The sequence below is a fragment of the Mustela erminea genome, chromosome 4 (assembly GCF_009829155.1).
Source record: "Mustela erminea isolate mMusErm1 chromosome 4, mMusErm1.Pri, whole genome shotgun sequence".
Lineage (NCBI taxonomy): Eukaryota > Metazoa > Chordata > Mammalia > Carnivora > Mustelidae > Mustela > Mustela erminea.
Genome location: NC_045617.1, coordinates 77,275,798 through 77,299,357, shown reverse-complemented (window position 1 = coordinate 77,299,357; position 23,560 = coordinate 77,275,798). Strand labels below are relative to the sequence as shown.

The window sequence follows — 23,560 nt, the reverse complement described above, 5'->3', positions numbered from 1 at the left end:
CCACGTTCATAACTTTGGGTAAATATTTCAGCCTGGAATGAAGGACAATTTTCTATAGAATAACTGAGGCTTGGGACTGCCTCCAAATTAAACTCATATTTAATTAGCGTAAACAAAAAATTAAAAGTTTTTATTCTTAAATAAAAAACAATTTGTAAATTTGTCTTGGTAAGTTCTGTATGTCTTTTTATGACATACATAACACACTGGCTTACCTTTACTATCTCCAAAATATAATTATGACCAGGAATGAAAACCAAAGGAAATGAGGCAAAGATGGAAGAAGGAAGGAGGAAAGGAGGCAGGGAGAAATGTTGATTTCTTTTTCGTGGGGTTTTGGAATCCAAGATGATCATGCTTGCATGAGCCATTCTGGATTACAAGTTTCCCAAGGATGTCTTGCTTCAAACAGGACAGAACAAAACAAAGTGTGGGACCTATTCATTCACCTGAGTGCTGGCAGTGATGGTTTTCGTGCTCAGCTAAATCTCTGATGGGAAGGGATAGACTAGCTGTCTAGTTATACCTGACAGGTCAAGTCCTCAGTTAAAACACATTGTGAAGATGACTAAAATTGGAGATGTTCTAGAAGTTGGATGACTTAAGACACGAATCATCCCTGAAAAACTTTAGGTTACACATTAAGCTTTCCATCCTGTTGAAACTGGAACAAAGAGAAACAATTTGGTAGTATGGATACCACCTGCGTAATACCTGGTTTTGCATGAGAAACAGTCTTTTCTGGTTTTGCTATGTCTTGTTCTGAAAATAATAATAAAAAAACTTTTCAGATGTTTAGAAGCTTTGTAAGTTAACATATGGTGATTTTTTTTCGTTTCATAGGCTAGTTATTTATTAAGCAGAAAATAACAGACAGATTTCAACAAATGTGTCCATGGAGAAAAACTGTTTCTAAATTTTCATGTCATTTTAATTTGTATGAAAAAACCTGCAGGCTTCAGTTGCATGAAACAATATACCAAGAATTCTTATTTACATTTAAGCACTTATAATTCCAAAGCATAGGCTGTAATAAAGCATAAATGCCAAAATAGAGAGAGCAAATATACAATACTGAAAATATTTAAAATTTTCTTGTGAAGATTTATTTTGACAAGATGAAATTAATATATAGATACTATGTATTTGAGTTTCTTTTAGATGAAGTTCAAAAGGAAACATTCATGTATGAAAGAAAAAACTAAACTCAATCAAATAACATGTAGAATTGTGATATTTTATAATAACAACTAAAAGCTTTAAATGGCATGAGGCCTAAGTAGAAGTTTTAAATGGTGTGCGGCTTCTGGTTTTAAAAAAATATAAGGAAAATGCAAAATGTTTCCATCTGGTAACATTCATCTGCAGGAAAAAAAAAAAAAAGACAAAAAACAAACAACCAAAAAAAAAGAAAAACCCAAAAATAAAAAAAAGGAAATCAGGAAAATAAATCATAAGGTAGTACTTAGGGAGTGTCTGGCTGACTCAGTCCAAAGAGTATGCCTCTTGGTTTCTGGGTCATGAATTTGAGCCTCATGTTGAGTGTAGACATTATTTAAATAAATAAAAAAATTTAAAAATAAAAAAAATAAGACAATAAACATTTATAAGTCTTAATACATTAAAAATATATTATTTATAAGAGCAACTAGAATCTAGCTTATGATCAGTTGTTAGGTATGCTTTGGTGAGAATTAAAGGAGCAAGATAGTATGGTACATATACCTTAACTTGGATTCTTGAATTTGTTGATATTGAGGAATTCTGCTGTGTAATTTTTTATAGTGAAGAAATAGTTTCCATAGAGCCTGAGGGTTTTTTTTAACTTGCCTCAGGTCCGTAGCTAGTTGGTACCAGAGCGAGGACTTAAACACTAAATAGCAATGTAAACTTGGAAAGATCATCCTGATTTTAGCTCAACGTTACCTCTTAATAAAATGATTGTTAGTCTGGAACAATATCTTAGTGGGAGTTTTGAGTAAATCAGACATGGGCAGAATCCTAGCTCCAACATTTATTCGCTTGAAAATCTTGGAAAATAACTTATTTTCTGAAATTAGTCTATTGAACAGTTTCCACAGACATTAAATATGAATAGTAATTGACCTATTGCATGTCTTTCATAATGGTATATTAGAAATAAAAATAGATAGTATGGGCTAAACTCATAATAGATGCTTAGTAAGTTCTTGTCATTTTTCTCTTCAAATCCCAGTAGCCTATGATTCTGTGATTTTATAACTCTGCTATGTCATTGGAAATAAGTCTACAAACTAAATATGATCACATTAGGGTTTTAAGGACTCCAAGAGATGTCTCCTGAAACCTAGAGTGTGTGCTGCAGTCCATTAAAAAATATATTCTAGATGTTCTCACATCTCACATCACAGAATATCCCCATTCTCAGCTAACCAGTCCTATAAAAGCATATTGAGCAGCAAAGTAGGAAAAATAATGAGGCTCTGGGAGACTCTGTAAATCTCCAATGGTGAGTGGTAAGCCTTTTTTAGTTCCAAAACGAAGGCGATATCAGTTCTGTATCTATTTGAGAAAAAAAAATATTTTTACCTGATTTTGCTTCCTTTTTAACTTGAGACTCTTAAGGGAAAACAAAAAGCAGAAATTTCATAATCTGGAAAAATAAACTAAAGCACAAACTCATTTCTGGAAATTATATTATTTTGCTTACCATAATTAAAAAGGCAGAATTTTACTAAAAATTATTTCAGTTTCCTGCTGGTTTGTTAGTGCTGGTCTATTAAACACGCAGTAGTTAATTTCATGCAATGTACTTATCTGCCATTAAGCTGTTTACTACTGCTAATTGATTTTAAGTTGAATTTTCTATGTTTCCTTAAGACGATTATTGTGGAGTATAGTTTCAGTGTCAATGTAAATGATTTGATGGCAAGAATAAGAAGAGTAACTTTGAAATATATTTCAGTGAGTACTCATAGGAGTTAGAAATTTAGACACCTAGTGTTACGGCTTGAATTGTATCCCACAAAAAGCTATGTCGAATTCCTTACTTGACGTACCTCAGAACATGATCTTATTTGGAAATAAGGTTGTTGCAGATGTGATTAATTAAGGTAAGAAAAGGTAAGAGCAGGTCCTTAATTAAGGACCCTTAATGGGTCCTTAATTAATCTAATCTGGCTGGTGTCCTTATAAGGACAGGAAAAGAGAGACAGAAATAGAAATACAGAGGGAGAAGCCTACGGGATGATGGAGATAGAGCTTGGGGTGATGGATCTACAAGCCAACAAGCTTCAAGGATCACTCACAAACACCAGAAGCGAAGCGACAAAAAACTGGGGAAGATTCTCTTCCACGTGTTTCAAAAGGAGCATGGCTCTGCCGACAACTTGACTTTGGGCTTTGAGCCTCTAGAACTGTGTGAGAGTAAATGTTTGTTGTTTTCAGCTATCCAGTTTGTGGCGCTTTATTCCACCTACCCAGGGAAACTAATAAATTTGATACCAGGAGATGGGGTACTGCTGTAACAAAGACACATGCATGCAAAAGTGCCTTTGGAATTGGCTGATGAGTAGAGGCTGGAATATTTTGAGACACTTGATAGAGAAACAAACAAGCAAACCCTACATTGCCTTGAAAATGATATTGGCAGCAATATTGACAAAGTCTATTCTGCTGAGAACTTAAGAAAGTATTAAGGAGAACGATAAAGTTTCTGACAATTTAGAAAATATATATACCCTCATCAAATACATATATCAACAAATCCTTGCTGGAAGTAGGAAAGTTAAATGTGCTTCTGGTGAGGTCTCAGAAGGAAATGGGGAACATGTTATTGGGTTGTGCAGGGGCGATTTTTGTTATGCTCCAAAGAGGATATCCTCAGGTCCTGACATCTAATGGAATTTTCCCTGCTATGTTTTGGATTTACTTGGGACCCATAACCCCTTCTTTTCCTTTCTTTCTTTCTTTCTTTTTTTTTTTTTTTCCTTCCTTTTTTGAAATAGGAATGTCTATCCTAGCCTGACCCACTGTTCTGTTTTGGAAGCAGATAATTTGTTTTCTGATTTTGCAGATGGAGAGGAATTTTTTGCAAGAATAATCATACCCTGGGTTTCACCCCAAAATGTTTAAGATAATGAGATTTGGGACTTTGAGTTGATGAAATGTTGGACTTAGTTGTTGCTAAAATGGTTATGACTTCAAGGGATGTTGGAATGAGCTATATGTATGTGAAGGACATGCATTTGGGGGGACCAGAGGATAGGCCTTTACGGGTTGAATTGTGTCCTCCCAAAAGATAGGCTGAAATCCCAACCTCAGTACCTCAAAATGTGACCTGATTGGGAAATAGAGTCTTTATAGGTGTAATTAGTTAAGATGCAGTAATATGGGAGTAGGCTGGGTCCTTAATCTAAAATGACTGGTGTTCTTACAACAAGAGGAGAAAAGACACAGCTAAAGACACAAAGAAGAAGATGTCCATGGAATGATAGAGGCTGAGATTGGAACAATACAATTTCAGGCCAAGGAACACCAAGAATTGCTCACAAAGACCAGAAGTCAGAGGAGGCAGGGAAGGGTTCTTCCTTACAGGTTCAAGGGAATAATGGCCCTGCTGACACCTTGGTTTCAGACTTCTCCCTTCTAGCACTGTGAGAGAATACATTTCTGCTGTACTGTAATACCCAATTTTCTGGTATTTTATTTTTTTAGAACAGCCCTATAATACTAATAGTTGGGAAACATGAACCAAAGTTTAATTGTTTTGAGAATCAGATTACTCCGTGTTCTTTTTAAAAAAAGTTTCTGCTGCATACTGTAGCCCTCAGAAATATTTGTCTCATTCAGGAGCTCCCAAAAAAACAGAAAAACAAGAGGAGCTGTTTTTCTGACAGGATTTTGTGTCCTGTAGGAATCCGCAAAACTAAGAGGTTCTGTGGGACTCAATTCAATTACTGAATTGCTTCTTCTGAACCAGATCAAATTCTCTCAGCAGTTTCTCCTTTATGAGTAGAATTTTTTTCTAGGAAAAGGTGGCATAGATAAATATTATGTTCATCTTATTTTAAAGAGCTAACAAAGGATAATATTTTTATATAAAATAGCAAAGAGGTAATATGCTACTCAGTATAAATGTGGAATACAAGTATAAATCTATACATAAAATATACATACCTGGTTTCTCTTCCTTTTTTACTTGTGGCTCTAAAAATATAGGTGAACATTAATAATGATGATCATATAAAGATATTTTTCTGTACTCATGCATATTTCTTTTTACATATTATTCATTGTTTTTTAATCTGCCACATTTTCTTCTTTTTATAAATGCAGTAAATTGATACAAACAGACAAATAAAAGTTCGCATTATCAATCACAGTAAGAATTATTTTGAGATAAAATGAAAATGTTAATTAAGAATTTTATGAGAAGTTAACAAAAGGCATTGTTTTATACCTTCAGTGAACAAAGATTGAAGGAAAATTTTAGCACAGCATGTTCTCAGAAACACAAAGGATATTAGAAATACAAAAGATATTAGAAATATGAGGATTTGAAGCACATTGTCTACACAAAATAGTTAAGCGTTTGGCTTTAAGCAAAATACTCAACTATGAAATCAGGGGATGAGTAAAAGCATGCATTTAAGATTTATTTTATTTATTTATTTTTTGGCATGCGCGTAACATACGTGGAGTCCTAGGCTTGACTTCTTTGCCTAGAAAAAGTTTTAAAATGATTAAAGATCAGGTCAGTAAATTGTTATTGAATTGACATTGAATATGATAGAACATTATATATTTGAAAATCAAAATAAAACAATAAACTCCAACTGTTTTTCTTTATTTAAATTCTACAGGATATGTAATTTAATGTATACACAAAATCACTAATTAAAAAAGTCATTTTTGAATAATAAAACTCTTAGTTTAATTTTATTGCACCATTAAAAATAATTTGCTTGCAAACTCTTGCTGTGTGCAATGTTAACTTTTAAATCTAATATTAAAATAGAACACAGAATTTTATTTTGAAAAATTACTTCTAATCCTTTAATATTGAAGATAAAAAATATAAGAAATACTTTTTTCTTTTCCATTAATATTATTAATGTTATCTGTCCCAGTATAATATATTAAAAATGATTGCTACTGAATTTGAAACTCCAGATGACTAGAAATATATGCTTTTATTGCTTGTTGGATCCCTAGTAAGGACTGGCAAATTTTTTTATTAAAGACCAGATAGGGATGCCTGGGTGGCTCAGTGGGTTAAGCTTCTACCTTCAGCTCAGGTCATGATCTCAGGGTCCTAGGATGGAGCCCCACATTGGGCTCTCTGCTCAGCAGGGAGCCTGCTTCCCCTGCCCCCTCTGCCTGCCTCTCTGCCTACTTGTGATTTCTCTCTCTGTCAAATAAATAAATAAATAAAATCTTAAAAAAAAAAAAAAAGACCAGATAGTGTATATTTTTAACTTTAGGCCATATGATTTCTTTCACAACTATTCAGCTCTGCTGCTGTAACACAGAAGCAACCATCAACAATACGGAAATGAATAGGCATAGCTGTGTTCCGATAAAACTTTATTTACAGAAAAGATTGGTGGGCAGTCTGTAAGCTGTTGTTCATCAACCTCTGCGATCTCCATAGTCAGTTTTTAATTTTCCTTGTTTTTTTTTTAATCTCAACAAAGATTTCAACAGTAAACAAAAGCATCTTCCTTCTATCTATATTCCTTTATAAATATCATCCAGTACCTTTCCAGCATTGTTCAACTCAGGTTTTTGGAAATGTCATCTTTATTTGCTTTTTCTACTTCCTGACTCCCATTTAATTAATCCACTAAATTCTAGCTTCAATTTCCACCATTTTATTTATCAGGTCTCTCTGGTCATCAGTTTTGCCCCCACCCTGACTGCCCCACTTGCCAATACCAATAGATAAACTAACTTCATCAATCACTTTTTCCTCTTTAAATTCCTATTCACTTGACTTATTCTGATTAGTCCTCACACATAAAACTATAGAAAGCAGACAAAAGTGTAAAACAGTGGCTTTAAAGATATTGGACATAAACAACAAAGGACAGTTATTTTTAAGTGATGGGAAAAAAACGAGGTTTGTCCTATGATTGTCCCAGCTTAATGCCTTAAGAGAATAATAAGGTTTTAGCGCAGGAATGGAGCTAAATTGATGAGATGGAGCTAGGAGTCTGGAAAGGCCAAGACAGCTAGAGATCACAGGTCAGAGTCATGTAAAGTAGAGAACTGCAAAGAAAAAAAGAGATAAAGTTTTGGGGATTTGTGAAAGACCCCTTAAATCTTCACATGAGCACTAACCAGCATAGGCTTACAAGGAAACTACTTAAAGGCAGAGAATGAAACAATACTGTAGTTCTTTACAGTAAGGATTGATGTTGGGTAGTGTCAGTCTTCCAAGTTTGATCTTGAACTTCAGTATTGTGTTGGTTGCTGTGAGTTATTTTTTTCCATTCCACATAAGTTTTAGAATCAACTTTTCAGCATTCACAAAATAATTTGCTGGGATTTTGATGGAAATTGTATTGAATCTATAGATCAACTTGGGAGCAACTGACCTCTTAACAACATTGACTCTTCTACTTCCCAAACTTGCAATATCTCACAATTTATGCAGAGGTTTTGATTTTTAATTTTTTTTCATGGGGTTTTGTTCTCTTCACTTTTTATTTGGCTACCCTCTACTTAGGCCTCAGCTCAACCATTTCTTTTTCAAAAAGCCTTTTATCTAAGGTGGTTGGGCTGCATTCCCTTTTATGCACCAATATGATTTTTTAGAACTTTTAATCATTGTTAATCACAACCTACTATATATATTAACTTGAATGAATACCTTCCCTTCTAGCCTGAGATATCTGAAAACAGATAATGTTTTTTCATCACTGAATCCAAGGAACTGGTACAATACCTAATATATGATTACATAGTGTGCACTCAATTATAGTTTTTTCACTAGGTAAATAAATGAAATAATTAATGAGAACAGGAGAACGTAAAAAAGATGGAGAAATGAGTCAAGAAAAATGAAGTTAGGGAAATGTATGAATTCAGGAATTGCATTAGAACACAAAATGCATGTTAAAATTATTACATACTTTCTAGGACTTGGCATAACAATCCACCTCTCAGCTTTCTAATACTCAGGCAAGGATAAAAAGTGCAATCAGTTATAAAATTCAAAATGTTTTAAAACATAAATAGTTTTTAAGGAGAATTCCTGGCATAGCAATTTCTGGTACTGTTACCTGAGATAAATTTGTTTCATGTGCTCTCGGGGGAAAAAATAGTATAATGTATTATAATGTAACAAATAATATCTTTTAAAAAATCCCTATCATAAATATGTAACAGTTTTTACAAGATTCCACCCTTTGCTCTCCTATGGACCAATTATACTATACCAAGCACACTCTAATAAGAGAAATGTTATTTTGGGCCTAATCAGTATGGTTTAAGTGTACAGCCATATACTCTGCCTAAATGCAAGCATAAAAGCACAGTTACATTAAAATCACAAACATGCAGAAATTGTATGCAAATATAAGGTTGTTCAATTATGCCCTTGAAGCCAAGCCAAATTAAGAAAATCTTCACTTGTAGTTCTACTCATTCCCATAATCAGGTTGTGATATATACTGGACAACTATTAATTCCACAAAGCTGTTTAATTAGAGATCATGAACAGCAGAGAAGGGCAGAGGGAGAAACAGACTCCCCCCTGAGCAGGGAGCCCAACATGGAACGAGTTCCCAGGCCCCTGAGATCATGACCTGAGCCAAAGGCAGACTTAACTGACTGAGCCCCTCAGGTACCCTCAGGGTTGTTTTTTACATGTGTGTGTGTGTGTGTGTGTGTGTGTGTGTGTGTGTAGGTTTATGTTTATATATATATATATATATATATATATATATATATGGGTGCCTGGGTGGCTCAGTGGGTTAAGCCGCTGCCTTCGGCTCAGGTCTTGATCTCAGGGTCCTGGGATCGAGCCCCGCATCGGGCTCTTTGCTCAGCAGGGAGCCTGCTTCCCCCTCTCTCTCTGCTTGCCTCTCTGCCTACTTGTGATCTTTCTCTTTCTTAAATAAATAAATAAAATCTTAAAAATATATATATATATATATATTTTAAGTCAACTTCAGTTGCTGCTTGTATTATCTCTCTAATTATTCTACTCTTCCCTTTACATTCTGCCTTATGTATTTCATTGTGTTCCCCCAAAAGTTATGTTGAAGTCCTAAGGCTCAGTACCTTGTGAATGTGACCTTATTTAGAAATAGGGTTTTTGCAGATAAAATTAAGATGCTGTAATTAGGTAGGATGGGTCCTAATCTAGTATGACTAGACTTGTTATAAGAGAAGCAGAAGAGACACAGAAACGGACATGCAGAGAGAGAAGGAAGATAATGTGAAGACCCAGAGGGAGAATACCATGTAATAACAGAGGTGGAGATTTGACTGATTATTCTTCAAGCCAAAGTACACCAAGGTCTGCTGGCAATTCCAGAAGCTATGGGAAAGGTATGGAACAGATCCTCCACTAAACCTTCAAAGAGACCATGGCCCTGCCTACACTTGGTTTTTGGACTTCTGTCTCTAGAATGATGAGATAATAAACTTGTTATTTCAAGTCACCCAATTTGTGGTACTTGTTACCACAGCCCTAGGAAACAGATATACTATGCCAGTACTTTAGTCCAGCCCACCACTGCCTCTCCCCATAATCCCCATGAACATCCAACCTGACCATGAAAACATAGGCTTCCTCCCCTCACTCTTCTTTCAACATTGGAGCCAGAGAGATTTTCCAGAATGCATGTGCAATCATTTCACATATCACGTCTCAGCCTGTAGCATGGACCATCTTTGTGAACTCCAGCTGCCTCTGCCTGGTCTGTGAGGTTATTAATGAACCAAATCTCTGTATCTCATCACCCTCTTCTCTCTCTTCACCATTTTGTACTCTACACTCAAGACATACCGAAGTAATGTGTTTCTAAACACTCTCTTAAGGTGTCTTTTGTCTCTGAGCTGTCTTTTATGTTGATCTCCCTGTCTAGAACATTCTTCCTCTTTTTAATCTGGCTGAATCTCATTTATTATTCAGATATTATCCAAAAAATAAGCTACTCTATATAGCTTTCCTTTAATCCCGCAGACTGATTTGGGTGCACCTTTCATATTCCAATATTATTCCCTCTCTTTATATATATTTTTATATATATTTATATATATTTTTACACTTATAATACTGTATTGATTTGTGTTTACTTGATTATCTCCTCCAATATCCTATAACTTCCATATAAACAAGAATTATAGTGCTTTGAAAGCTTAGCATGCTTCCTGAAATATTGGAATTTATCAATAAATTCTAATGAATCAACTACATTAAATGAATATCTACTATGCAAATATTCTATACCCACAACTGAGTGCAAATCAGGACTGTAAGCCTCTCACCAGAAGCCTGCTAGGGCACATGCCTCACTGTGAGGCTATGAGACCATTGCTGCTGCCAAGTTAGAGGCTGACCTAAGGAAGGACCATTAATAGGTTATAAATGGGTAGATTAGCTAAGGGAACAAACTTATACATTCTAGAAAGGTACCTTAAACGCGAAAAAAAAAAGTAACTGGATATAACCAAATGTACAGTCTGCAAAGTCCTAATAAATGGAATTGCTACCTTTAAGTCACACCTCATTTGACATTCTCTTCAAGATTAACTTGTTACTTCTAAATAATTGAGGTGAATGCAGTAAAAGTTATTTACTGATAATCCTATTAAATATTATATGGGATGTGAAATAATAAATCTTAAATTATTCATGCAATAATTAGGTAACAGTTCCAATTGCTCCTGATATCCAACTCTAGGTCGTGACCCTAGCTATGTCACCTTCAGGAGTCACATACGTTTTCTATGTTTTCTATAATAAAAAGCAAGTGTGCCTTCCTCAATGGGGATCAATTCCTTAAGATACAAGCAAAAAACAAACAACAAAACAACAAAAACAAAGAAAAGAAGAGCAATATACATCCTTGTGTTATGTCATTGGATATTATATTTTCTGATGTATCTAATTATTATTTGATCAGAAATAAAGTATTTCTGACACAGTAATATTATTATTATCTAATACACCAATAAATTATTTGTACAGACTTTTGACTCTCAAAGAAATATTAACAGTCAAGTTTTATGTGTGCATCAATAGCCAAGGGTTTATATCGAACACAGATCTATGTAGCTTAGTGTAATAACAATTCTGGGTCAAGAAATGGGCCAGAGTAATGTCAATAAAGACTTTTAAATTATCTGCATTTTAACATATTTTTATCTAAGTTGATTAATTATTAACATTGATCAATAATGGAATAATTTCATTAAAGGACTTTTTAAAAAAAAATTATTTATTTATTTAACACAGAGAGAGTAGGGAGAGAGCACAAGCAAGAGGAGAGGCTGGCAGAGGGAGAGAGAGAAGCAGGCGCCCAGCTGAGCAGGGAGCCCAATGAGGAGCTCCATCCCAGGACCCTTGGGATCATGACCTGAGCTGAAGGGAGACGCTTAACTGAGTGAACCACCCAAGCGCCCATTTAATGATCTTTCTAATTCACATATCCACAAATACTTAAACATCTCTTAAATATATTATCAGATAGCCATCTTAATTCACTAATGAAGTAGCTTATCTCTATGCTATGTTTATCTTAAACACTCTAACCACCTCTACAATATGATGGATATACAACATAACCAATCAAAAGCCTACTCATCATGAGGTCATTTTGACTTTGAATTTCAAAACTAAGAAAAATAAAACTCACAAGCAGAAGATGGAAACTGCACTTTCATGAATTTATTCAAAAAATTCATAATTTGATTAATATCACAGAAACTGCCTCGTTATTGGAGCTAATGAGGAAATTAGATCCCTCCATATGGATTTACTATAATTTTAGTCAAGACAATTCAGTTAAACATCATAACATTTGAATTTTGTGAAATGCTTAAATGTAGTATTATTTTAGACATGTAAGTATGAAGACCTCAGAAAATTTTTACTTACATAATCTAATTGAGTATCATTAAATAGACCATTAAATTTCAATATGAGATAAGAATTTGATATAAAATCAGTAGGAGCTTATAAATTTTACAACATGTAATGAGAAAGCCTTTAAAGTGGAGGGATCTTAGAAATCATCTCGACTACTTTCTTGTTTTCCAAAATAAATACACCAGACTTCACAAAATATACAGGGCGTAGTGTGTTTATGTTTCTGTGCACTTTCCCTCTGAGATATCCTTGTCAGTCTAGGTCCTAGAGAAGCGGTTCCCAATCTGAGTTTCCTGGAGCAGCAACAGCAGCAGCAGCATCCGCAAACTTGTTAGAGGTACAAATCCTTGGGCTTTACCTTACACTCACTGAATCAGAAACTTTAGGGGTGGGGCCCAGCAATTTCTCTTTTATCAGCTTTCTTGGTGATTTTAATGATCACTTAAGTGTGAGAACTATTATCCTACAGGGATAAAGTAAACATTTCAAGATATGCACCCAAGATAGAGTGCATGCGAGACTGATTTTTTTGAGAGCAGCAGTGAGGAAGCTCACATGCACATGTGCACGGTGGGGGAAGGGCAAAGGGAAAGGGAGAGAGAGAGAATCTCAAGCAGATTCCCTTCTGAGCTCCAAGCCAGATGTGGGGCTTGATCTCACAATTCTGAGATCATGAACTGAGCCAAAATCATGTCAGCTACTTAACCAACTGAGCCACCAAGAGGCTTAAACACTGTTTTTTTTAATGACTTGTAGTAGTCAGTGGACACAAAGAACAGAAGGATTAGTGCTAAGAAGTCTTGATAGTCACCACTAAACTCTAAATGTGTTTTCAGCATTATTGAGATATTATTGCCATACTACATATGTAAGTTTAAGGTGTAAAAATCTTGATGGTTTCATACACATATATGTTGTAAAACAGTTCCACAACAAATTTCAGTAACATGTCTATCACTTCACATATTTATCTCTTTTTTGTGTATGTCGTGATAACATTTAAAATTGACTCTTTTAGCAACTATGAATTATATAATACAGGATTAACTGTACTCACAATACTATATATAATATCCTCAGAAATTATTCATCTTATAATTGAAATTTTGCACCCTTTGACCAATATCACACCAATTCCCATATTCCTGAACTCCTGGCAACTGCCATTCTACTTTCTACTTCAATGAGTTCAGCTTTTTCATATTTCATATGTGAGTGAGAATATACAATACTTGTCTTTTGCATTTTTCATGTATAAACTTTATTACATTGAGGTACATTCCTTCTATACCCAACTCATTGACAGATTTTTTTTTTAAGAAACTGAATTCTTATGAATGAATTGAATTCTGGTGACAGTCTAAGATTTGGTTGAGATGCCATGCAAGGTACCTCTCTTTAAGAGCATAGAATGGATATCAATTCTGATATTATATATATATGCGTATATGTACATACATATATATATTTCAAAAAGTTGGGAGAATATAGAAGATATAATGATAAACGGGTTTACTCTACCACTGACTCTCATATCAAACTTCCTAAGAAAAAACCTTTTCTCTTCCAAATACATTCCGCATATTGGTAAATGACACTACATTCCATCTACAATTCCAACCAGAAGGTTGGAAGTCATCCAAAATTCTTCTCCATGCTTTGTTATCCCTATTCAGCTCTTAACAAGCCCTGTTGATTCCATTTTCTAAATGTATCTTGAGTGTACTTCCACTTGTTCATTTCCTTCTCAGTTCCTGCCTCTGTTAGAGACTCAGATATATCATTTTCATTCCTCATCATATCACCCTATGTTTTTGCCCTCTTCTTGCTACTTTTCACCATACCATGCTTATTTGTCAAGTCTCGGATCAGCTGTTGTCTCCCTCTGGAAGGCTTTCCTGATCTCTTTCCAGGAAGAGTTAGATGCTCTTAATCTGTACTCTCAGCATAGTAATAAAACCATCATCTCTGTACATTGTAATTATTTGCAATACTTTGTAATTATTTACTCATTTGTCTTCCACAAATAAATTGTGAAATTCACTAGGCAGAGAGAGCAACAGCAACTATCATCTTTGTATTCTTAGCGCTTATGCACTGTTTCACAGTGTCAACAATAATTGTCTTTAATGAACAAGTGACAACTCTATGTAAATGGAGGGTTACTCTATTGAGTAATGCATGCAACTAAACATACTCCCACTAATGACTCACTGAAGATGCTGCTAAAACATCTGAAAAGGGTTTGCAAGAAAGAGAGAGTTCTTTTAACTCTGTAGCCCTTCACTGAAACATACCGTCAACAGAAATCTTCCATTTTTTTCTCTACATATGAGATTTTTCAAAATTATGTTGTAATCATCTTGCTTTGGGGTATGGGAAAATAAAATATGTCAGAGTTTGTGTATGGAATTTTTCATTAATGTTAGTTATAGTTATTTCACCTATGGAAAGGAGAAAATTATACCATGTTTAGGTGTGACTATTGGGCAGTTCTATATATAATATGTATTCCCAATCATTTTCAATTGATTAGCACTATCTGGCTTAAGGATGTTTTCATTATTAAGATTTACTCAATCATATTACCCTAAACATCACTGCATCACATCCTGATACCTTAAATGGGTCTTAGGAAAGAAAGGAGACAATAAGAAATTAACTCCCACCATGCTGAATCCCACAAGTGAGATTCAGTTCTTATTTAAAAGTCAAGGCATTGGTAAAGTATGGGGTGGGGATGGAGCGTTTGTGAGAAGGAAAGCTCAGCAAAATGTCTAAACTTTGATGGGCTTGTCTAAAGTTGTCAGGCCTGGCCCCAAAGAAACCATTATATCTGCCATGTTTGTTATTGGTCACATCAATCTCAGTTTCTGAACTTGAAAATATTCTGTTCTGAAACCAGAAATGTGGGAATAAAAGAGTCAGTAGTTAATATTATAATATTATTTCTTTTATGTTCTTCTACACTCAAATAAATAGTACTATGTTTTCTTTCTCAACATGTTTTATGTTATCAAGAGCTAAATTTGAATAGCATATGAAAGAAAAGAAAAAACTCCTCATGTTTGTCCACAAGAGGCAACTGAAACATTCCTCTTGGAATATGATTCAATTATTAAATATCAACCCTCCTTCAAGCATCTCACAAGTGTGAAACAGTCATCATAGGCTTGAGAAATATTCCCATGTGTGAATGTTTTGTTGATTCACTAAACTGAAAAGCCAAAAGAATATTTGATCTAAGAGCATAGTTTTGAAAACTGATGATAAACTGTGTTACAAATAGTAAACAAGCATATCCAGTCATAGGAGAAAGAAAGAAAAAAAAAAGATTGAGACTAGGTTTAAATAATTAATAAAACTAGCATATATTACAATAGCAAAGAAGAGATAAACCAAACAAAACATTAACATGAGGGAACTGACTCTTGTAAATTTTGCAATATTTTGTCAAAGTAACTCACACATTGGCCTGGAATCAGAGACCTTTCTAATAGAGTTGACTTCTTAACAGGCAAGTGTCTAAGAGGCTTTTGAGTTTTTCTTTTAATTTAGAAGAGCCAGACCATCATCTTCTTCTATGGCAAGTTATAAAGACTTCTGCAGTGTATTGCTTTTGCCTCCCTGAAACATCTCAATTCAAGTCTCATTACCACCTTCCTCATTACCACCTTATCTCCCTCAATTAGCTTTTAGATTGGGTTGCAACTGAGAAGGAGGATTTTCAGTGACAATTTTATAAAAAGGACTTAAAAAGAGCATTTTTGATTCCCATAACTACAGAAGGAAGAAAATCATTCTGGGCGAAGGCTGAAAACTAAAAATTGACTTCTGGGGAATTCTAAAACATATACTGTAACCTCTGAAGAAAATGACATATCTAAATAGTGGTTAATAACTCTTTGTTTATACTAATGCATAAGTACAGTTTAACAGTTTTAAAGGAAACCATCTCAGAGTCCACAGTCTCTCAAGGACTGAGGGTTTTGGAGGGGAGGGGGTTGGGGGTTTGGGCGAACCTGGTGGTGAGTATTATGGAGGGCACCAATTGCATGGAGCACTGGGTATGGTGCATAATAAACAATGAATTTTGGAACACTGAAAAAGACTTGAATAGAATAAAAAATAAATACATGAAACCATTTTCTTCTCTTAATAAAGACAACTTCCTTAGGAACCACACAGCATGTGTCAGCTGAGAAAAACTGTACCTGTCATAGACTGATTCAGAAGCAACTAATGGGACTATGTTTGATTGATTGAATTGACTAAGAAATATTACATCCCTAGTCTCCAGAAGATAGTTTGTGTAAACAATTTAAGACATAGTACTCAAGTCACCATTAAAAATTGAAAAAAAGGAGAAGATTTTAGTACAGAAGTGGCTAATCAAAAGTTAAGCATGGCAAAACAAAATTTTCTTTCCTTTTGGTAAGCCATAGAGCCAATGATTCTGTCTCAGATTTTGAAAGACTATACTAAATCTTCATTCTGGAAACTTGCTGTCTCCTATACTTAGGAGTCTAATTTAAGATAACATGTTAAATATTTATTTTGTGCCCAGAACCATGCAAAACACTTTAAATGAAATACTTTAACATTTATAATAAACCTCATAAGGTCAGTTTATCCATTTAGTAAATTAGGAAACAGGCTTCCAGATCCATTTGACTGTATAACTAAAATTCTTACTCATCTGTTCATTCGGAAACATTCACTGAGCTCTTATTATGTGCCAGGAACTGTTTGAGGCAGAGGAAATACATGAAACAAACTAACAATCAACCAGTCCTAAGGAACATATAGTACCCTGCCCTGCTTTATTATTAGTATCATCTAGAATTGTTGTCTAAGAATGATTTAAGGCTTATAATTCAAAATAGAAGGCTTATAATTCAAAACAACTTCAATGTTGTATTTTAGGTTTTCTGCTGTTCTTCACCCACCTCCCTCTCTGCCTCCTCTAGTCATCTCCATTATTCTGAGAATAAAACGGTAATAGTATACTTGAGGTTCTACATTTGGCAGTAAACTGTATCAAGGACATGTTGGCAAGAGGAGGGTATACTACATTTTAGGTAACTTAGAAGTCAAAGAGGACAATTTGTGACACTGGAAGTCTTTTGTTCACGTGGAGTGTGTGAATGAGGTTATTGACATGTTGAAAGAAGTCAGGTTCTTCTATGAATTTTGTAACCTGGGGTAACATTTGATCTTTATATTAGCTTCTTTGCTCTAACTGGGCAAAATAATGGATCCTAAATCATAAGATTATCATGACATCAAATTATGTTTTATATATCTGAATAAGTCCTTCTGATTATTTAATCACTCAACAATATTAGTTATTTTTTTCATTTTCCAAGATTTGAATTAGAAGGTATTTAATAAATGTCCTTGAACATAGTAAAAAATCATTACAGTTTTCTTGATTCATTGTTTCTTTTCAGTAATAACCCTCCCAGCATATTATAATGACACATAACTGTTGACTACACAGAAAACATTAGTCTCTGATAGAAATGGTTGTGGACTTGCTGTCTTAAAGATTTACATGAGTCTGTAGGGATAATTATGAAGTATTTATCACCACTGTCACTTACTAGCAAGCACTCAATTTTCCATATTAGTGTAATTTCAATACAATTTTTATCCTACAAGAGAATGAGGACCCCTGCCCCCCTAAAATTACATTAGAATTTTCTGTCTTCTTATTTATGCAAAAAAAAAATGAAATTTTAAGATAGCAATATCTGGTTATAAATAAATTATACATGTTAGCATATCTTTACTGTTCTAATTGCAACACAACTGAACATTATCTCCAGTCTTTCTCATTTTGTTTCTCTTTTCTTTTTTTAATTCATGTTGTCACTCATTTTTTAAAAATTCTATTATCTTTGCTCTACTGCTTCCCCAAATCTTTTAAGTAAATGTAAGACATAATTTCTCACAGTGCGTTTGGGTGAACACCGCTATTATATTATAGAAAAGATATCATGGTTGAATAAATTTGAAAAGCATTGGGTAAAAAAAGGCTCATCTGGTTTCTTTTCTATCAGACTTCCCTAATGTGTTCATATATATGATAAACTCTAAGCATTTTTTCCAGACTTACTTAACCTCAAAATTCTTTCATGTACCAATAATTATAACTAGTCTTCTATGCAAAACACTGCCAAACACAAGTGCAAGAAATAGCTTACTTAAACTGAAGGACATCCTCCCACTCTTTATAGTTACAAAGAAAAACTTCACACCAATAATGTTATTGATGTATACCCTTAGCTGAACCGTATGAAATTACATGGTTTTTAAGGAAGAAGGACTTATTTCACGGTTTTAAAATTAAAAGTGGTACTACATGAACCCCTGTGGTAATATTATACAAATAAACAAGTAACAGATGAGAAGATCTATATTGGAAAGGAAATGTTTTGATCTTTGTGGTAAGTATTTAAACAAAATGAAATACTTTTAGGTGTGATATACACAAATCCTTTCTCTCTCAGGTCTTCAAAAAGGAAGTGAGTGCGTGCCTTAATTCTTAACATTTTTCCATGCATTATTGTGTTTTACTGACACTGTAAACCTGTAAAGTTCTAAAGATGTTTGCTGCTGTATCTCTGATAGATTAGGAACCATTTAAAACAACAGTTTCTCTGATATCACATTTTACTCTCTTTTTATTTTGCCATGCTGTTTACCTAAGGAGTTCACACTTATTCCTTTTTCAGAGAAGTCTTTAAAGTAATAGTCTATAATTTTTACAAAGTATATAATGTATATTTTCTGGCCCCAATTTCTGGTCTCCAACTAAACACCTCAAACTATAGAAATTTGGTTTTCCTCTTATGTAACTCCACTAAAACTGCTTGTAAGATCATCAGTGACTATGTCATACATTCCAACGAATATTTTTCAGTTTTTATCTTACCGCAAATTTCTGTTACATTTGACACTTTGACAACTTCCTCCTCCTTAAAATTCTTTCCCCTCTCAGTTTCTGAAACAATATATCAAACTTCTAAGAGAATTCCTTCCCTCCTTTCTTAAAAAAATAAATAATTAACTCCTTCAAGCTTTTCTTCTCAATAGACTCCCAACACATTAGTGTTCTTGGTTTGTTTCCTTGGTCCTTGGTCTTGCTCCCTCAATTCCCTTGGTGGATGTCAGTAATTCTCATTGTGTTTTTTTTTTTTTTTAAAGATTTTATTTATTTTATTTGACAGACAGAGATTACAAGTAGGCAGAGAGGCAGGCAGAGAGAGAGAGAGAGGAGGAAGCAGGCTCCCTGCTGAGCAGAGAGCCCGATGCGGGACTCGATCCCAGGACCCTGAGATCATGACCTGAGCCGAAGGCAGCGGCTTAACCCACTGAGCCACACAGGCGCCCAGTAATTCTCATTGTTTAAGCCAGCACAACTTTGCCAGGAATTTCCACATCCGCTACCATGTTTTCTCCCCAGATACCTGATAATCATAACCTAAATGCCTATCCCCACAGGTACCTCCTAATTCAATATTTCTTTTCCCCATAGATTATAAACTCTAGGAGGACAGGAACTTGACTATATTCACCTGCATAGCACAACACAACTTGATTGTGTTTTATACTTGTGCTTTACAATATTGCCTAGCCCTTTGTAACTGCCTCAGCAAAAATATTGTATAATATTATGTCAAAAATGTACATAATATATAGAGCTTCCTTTTTTTCCCCTTAAATCTGCCACTTCTTTGGAAATTCCAAATACAGTAAATGACATTACTTTTCACATACTATTCCAGATAGAAACCTGGGGTTATCCTGAATTTTTCTCATCCCCAACCCTACATTATGGCAATTTTACTTCCTAATACTTGTATAATAGCTCTCCTCTTTTCCTTCGTACTAATGTTCTACCAAGATCTTTTACTAACTCTAGAGGTGTCAGTGCAAGAGCTCATCACCCAGAAAACGGATTTCCTGAAACTATTGGCATCCTTTTATCCTCAATTTTCTGTGGTTATTCAGCATCAGCTTTTTGAAATTCTACTTTAAGCTCTACCTCATTTTGCTTAAAGACTTTTAATTGTTCCCAATGTCCTTTAGCAAAAAGGACACAACCCTAACTAGGGAAGCACAGTTTTCTGTTGCTGTTCTCTTAAGCCTTGTCTACTCCTCTTCTCGACTCACACTCGATCTGAAGTGAGAGTGAAATCCTTGTCCTACGTGGTGCTCCTGACTGCGTTCCATCTAGTCGAGGCTTCCATGAATCTGCCTGGCAGAGATGCCCTGCCCAGGCTTTCTTCACCCGGTTTATCTTTACCCACTTTCGGAGGACTATTCATATGCCCTTTCCTTTGGGAAAATTCCCTGAAACCAATAGGCTGGAGAAATAGAACTGTCCACTGTATTGAGAAAGCACACTCTGCACAACTTTTCCTGCTTATTGTTTTGATTTTATCTATTATTTTGTTACTGTTAGCTCTTTATTTAAGGATCTCTGCCTTGATATGAAATATTTCTAGAGAATTTATGTTATTCATCTTTATATCTTCAACACCTAGCACACTTTTAAATACATGGTAGAAATTCAATAAGTTTTTATTGAACTAAACAGCCTCTGATCCTACCATAACTTAGTTTCATTAATTAAATTGAGATTTGTTTATTTCTACAATTTATAGGAGCCCTGCCTATGCTTTCTGGTTAACTTAAAGAGGTATATACTATTTAAGTGGTGTGTGAGGTGGATAGGAGAAGAAAGAGACGGAGAAAGAAGAGAGAGAGAGGATACATTTTCTCTTGTCAAAAGATCCAGTTAATAAAGTATACATACACACACACACACATATATATATATATATAGTAGGACCGCTGTAGTAATTTTTAGATAGTTATTGCTTGCATTTAGTTTACATGATGACAGACATAAATTGAATAAACAATAAGAAACAAGTTCTTTGAGCGACGTGAGCCACAGATACTTTGATGACTGATAAGTGTGAGCACATACAGCTTTTCTCTGGCTAAATCACCTGTTGTGATCCACCAATTGATGTCAGTCTTAGCCAGCTGGTAAAATATACAGACAACTTACTCTTTGCATACATATTTTGCTAGCAAATACAGGTTTATTTATTCCTTTTAAGCTCAAACGATATGCAAATATGTCCAGCACTTGTTTGCTTGTGCTGTGTCATAAGAAATAATGTTTCCTCAATCATTTCTCAGATGACCGAAGTCCAGAAATCATCCATCAAGTGAAACAGCAGATGGACAATGTCAACTACAGCTCAGTACTTGTGAGGACTTCACTGCTGGTGAGGAAAAACCATCCAAAGATAACTCCACTCCAAATTAGCCAAGTTTTTGGTAGAGAGAAACTTCATGTTTTTCTTCCCAAGACAAGGCAGCAATTGATATCTATTGTGGAGGCCGAGAAAATTAAGGCCATCCCACCTCAAGTTAGCTGATGTGGGAAACAGAGGGAGAAGAAAATCATTAAAATTCCTCACCTATTGACAAGCCCTTGAAACAGATAGAGTGGCTCTCCCCTGGGGATTTAACTGCCCTCACCCTGAGATTTTGCTAAGGACAATCCTAGCCTGACCAACCCCCTACCCTGACAGGTCTGACCAGAATCCTGTAAGTCTACTTTAACAATTCCTTTAGGAAAACTTTATCTCTAAACCTCCAAGATAGTGTTGAGAAAATTCCCAAGTATATGACCCACTGATATACATCTAAAGGGTCTCACAAGAAGATTTTTATTATATTATTATATATATTATATTATTATACCTTTCCTCAGACAACAACTAGCCCCTCAAGGTCCTGGAGACCTCACTTCCAAAATTCCTTAGAGACTTACATCATAACCCCTTTGTCCTCATCCACCGCGGAGTCCACCCCTACTCTGCCTTTAAAAACTCTGACTGTAATCTGGCTCGGGGTCCAAGTCCCTATGGGTATACTTGGGCCCAAGCTTAAGCTTGTAAAATAAACCCTCGTGTGATTGCATCAGTGCTTGGCTCCTTGGTGGTCTCTCAGACGCAAAAACTCGGGCATAACATCTATCATATCTCAAATTTTAATGAACATACTAATTACTTGGGGATCTTGTTAAATTCTTATTCAGCAGTTATTGGTAAGATCCAAGATTCTATATTTCTAACAGGCAGCCAGGTGGTGTTGCTGTAGTTTTGAGGACTACACTTGAAATAGCAAGGGTATAGATGACGAACTTTTATATTTTTCTGTTTTTCATGGATTTGAAAGTACCTTCACATATATTATATCAATGAGCCTCACAATAAGTCTGTAGATTGGCATGAAATCTGTTGTTGGTGGTTAAGAAAAGAGATTCAGCACTTAAGAGATTTGGTTGTAAATCTCTTCACATCTACTGTCTCAGAGCTCCTCTTTCTAGCTTATCTTTCCTTTATTAGTCTCTTACATTTAAAAAAAACAAAACTGTCTCTACATGTCTATACCACAAAACCAAGACAGATGTCAAAAATATATTTAAAAAATATTAACCAATTCCTTTCTTCCCATAAGAATGATTTGTGACATGTTGTGGCTCTGGTGGCTTCAGAATGACTTCCTGTCTCAGAAATTAGAGAAGACTACACAGCTCACAGCAGAGATAACATAGGAGCTTAGATACACAGTTAGAAGAAAAACTTTCAATAATTATGGATACCAGATTGTATGGTAGAGGAAAATGTATGTAACCAGACCAAGGCTGGAGAACTCATGGTGCATGTTTATAAGCAGAGAATAGTGGCGGGTGGGAAAGTGGGCCACCAAGACTGAAGGCAAGGTTTGTGGATAAGATGCTTTTAATATGGGCCCAAAGTGAAGGAAAAATATTCAAAGACAGTTTTGAGTAAACAAAATTCCGCAGATCTGGTTGTCTTTTTTAAATGTCTGTGTGAGTTCATGGGGAGCCGTGGTAGTGGTGGATTACACAAAAGGAGAGGACAGGAGGAAATATGGTGGGGGTTAGTTTGATGTAGCAGCCACGGATCTGACTCTGTTCCCTGCAGATACTCATTTAGGAAAAACAACTCGCATAGGCATGTGTTGGATCTGTCTATGAAGAGGAGATGGAAACAAGAAGATTGAGTCACAGATTTATCTATTCAGGTAAGAGATGATGAGAGCTAAAACTATGCTTTTACCAAGAAAGGAAAAGAAAGAGGGGAGCACAGATTTGGGAGATACATAGCTTGATACCTAATTGGACACTGGGTTCTGAAAGAGAAGGAGAAGCTGCAAATGACTCCAAAGTTTAAGTCAAGGCAACTGAATGGTGACTCATGAGTTTCATTTCTTGAGATAAGGAGCAACCATAGTAACAACAAACACAATGGAAGTGCTTTGAGTTCAATCTTTTTTTTTTTTTTAAAGATTTTATTTATTTATTTGACAGACAGAGATCACAAGTAGGCAGAGAGGCAGGCAGAGAGAGAGAGAGAG

General features: G+C 35.0%; 1 protein-coding gene across 1 annotated transcript in view; it reads right to left on the bottom strand.

Moving 5' to 3' along the window:
• TRDN (triadin) overlaps window positions 1–23,560 on the bottom strand; it is a 379,114-nt gene that overhangs the window by 44,822 nt on the left and 310,732 nt on the right. Inside the window, exons 25-30 of the mRNA XM_032339654.1 lie at window positions 5,676–5,702; window positions 5,158–5,187; window positions 2,569–2,598; window positions 2,305–2,316; window positions 1,140–1,154; window positions 715–762 (exon numbers count right to left, since the gene is read on the bottom strand). Coding sequence (XP_032195545.1) covers window positions 715–762; window positions 1,140–1,154; window positions 2,305–2,316; window positions 2,569–2,598; window positions 5,158–5,187; window positions 5,676–5,702 — 162 coding nt within the window. The remainder of the gene's footprint in view (window positions 1–714; window positions 763–1,139; window positions 1,155–2,304; window positions 2,317–2,568; window positions 2,599–5,157; window positions 5,188–5,675; window positions 5,703–23,560) is intronic.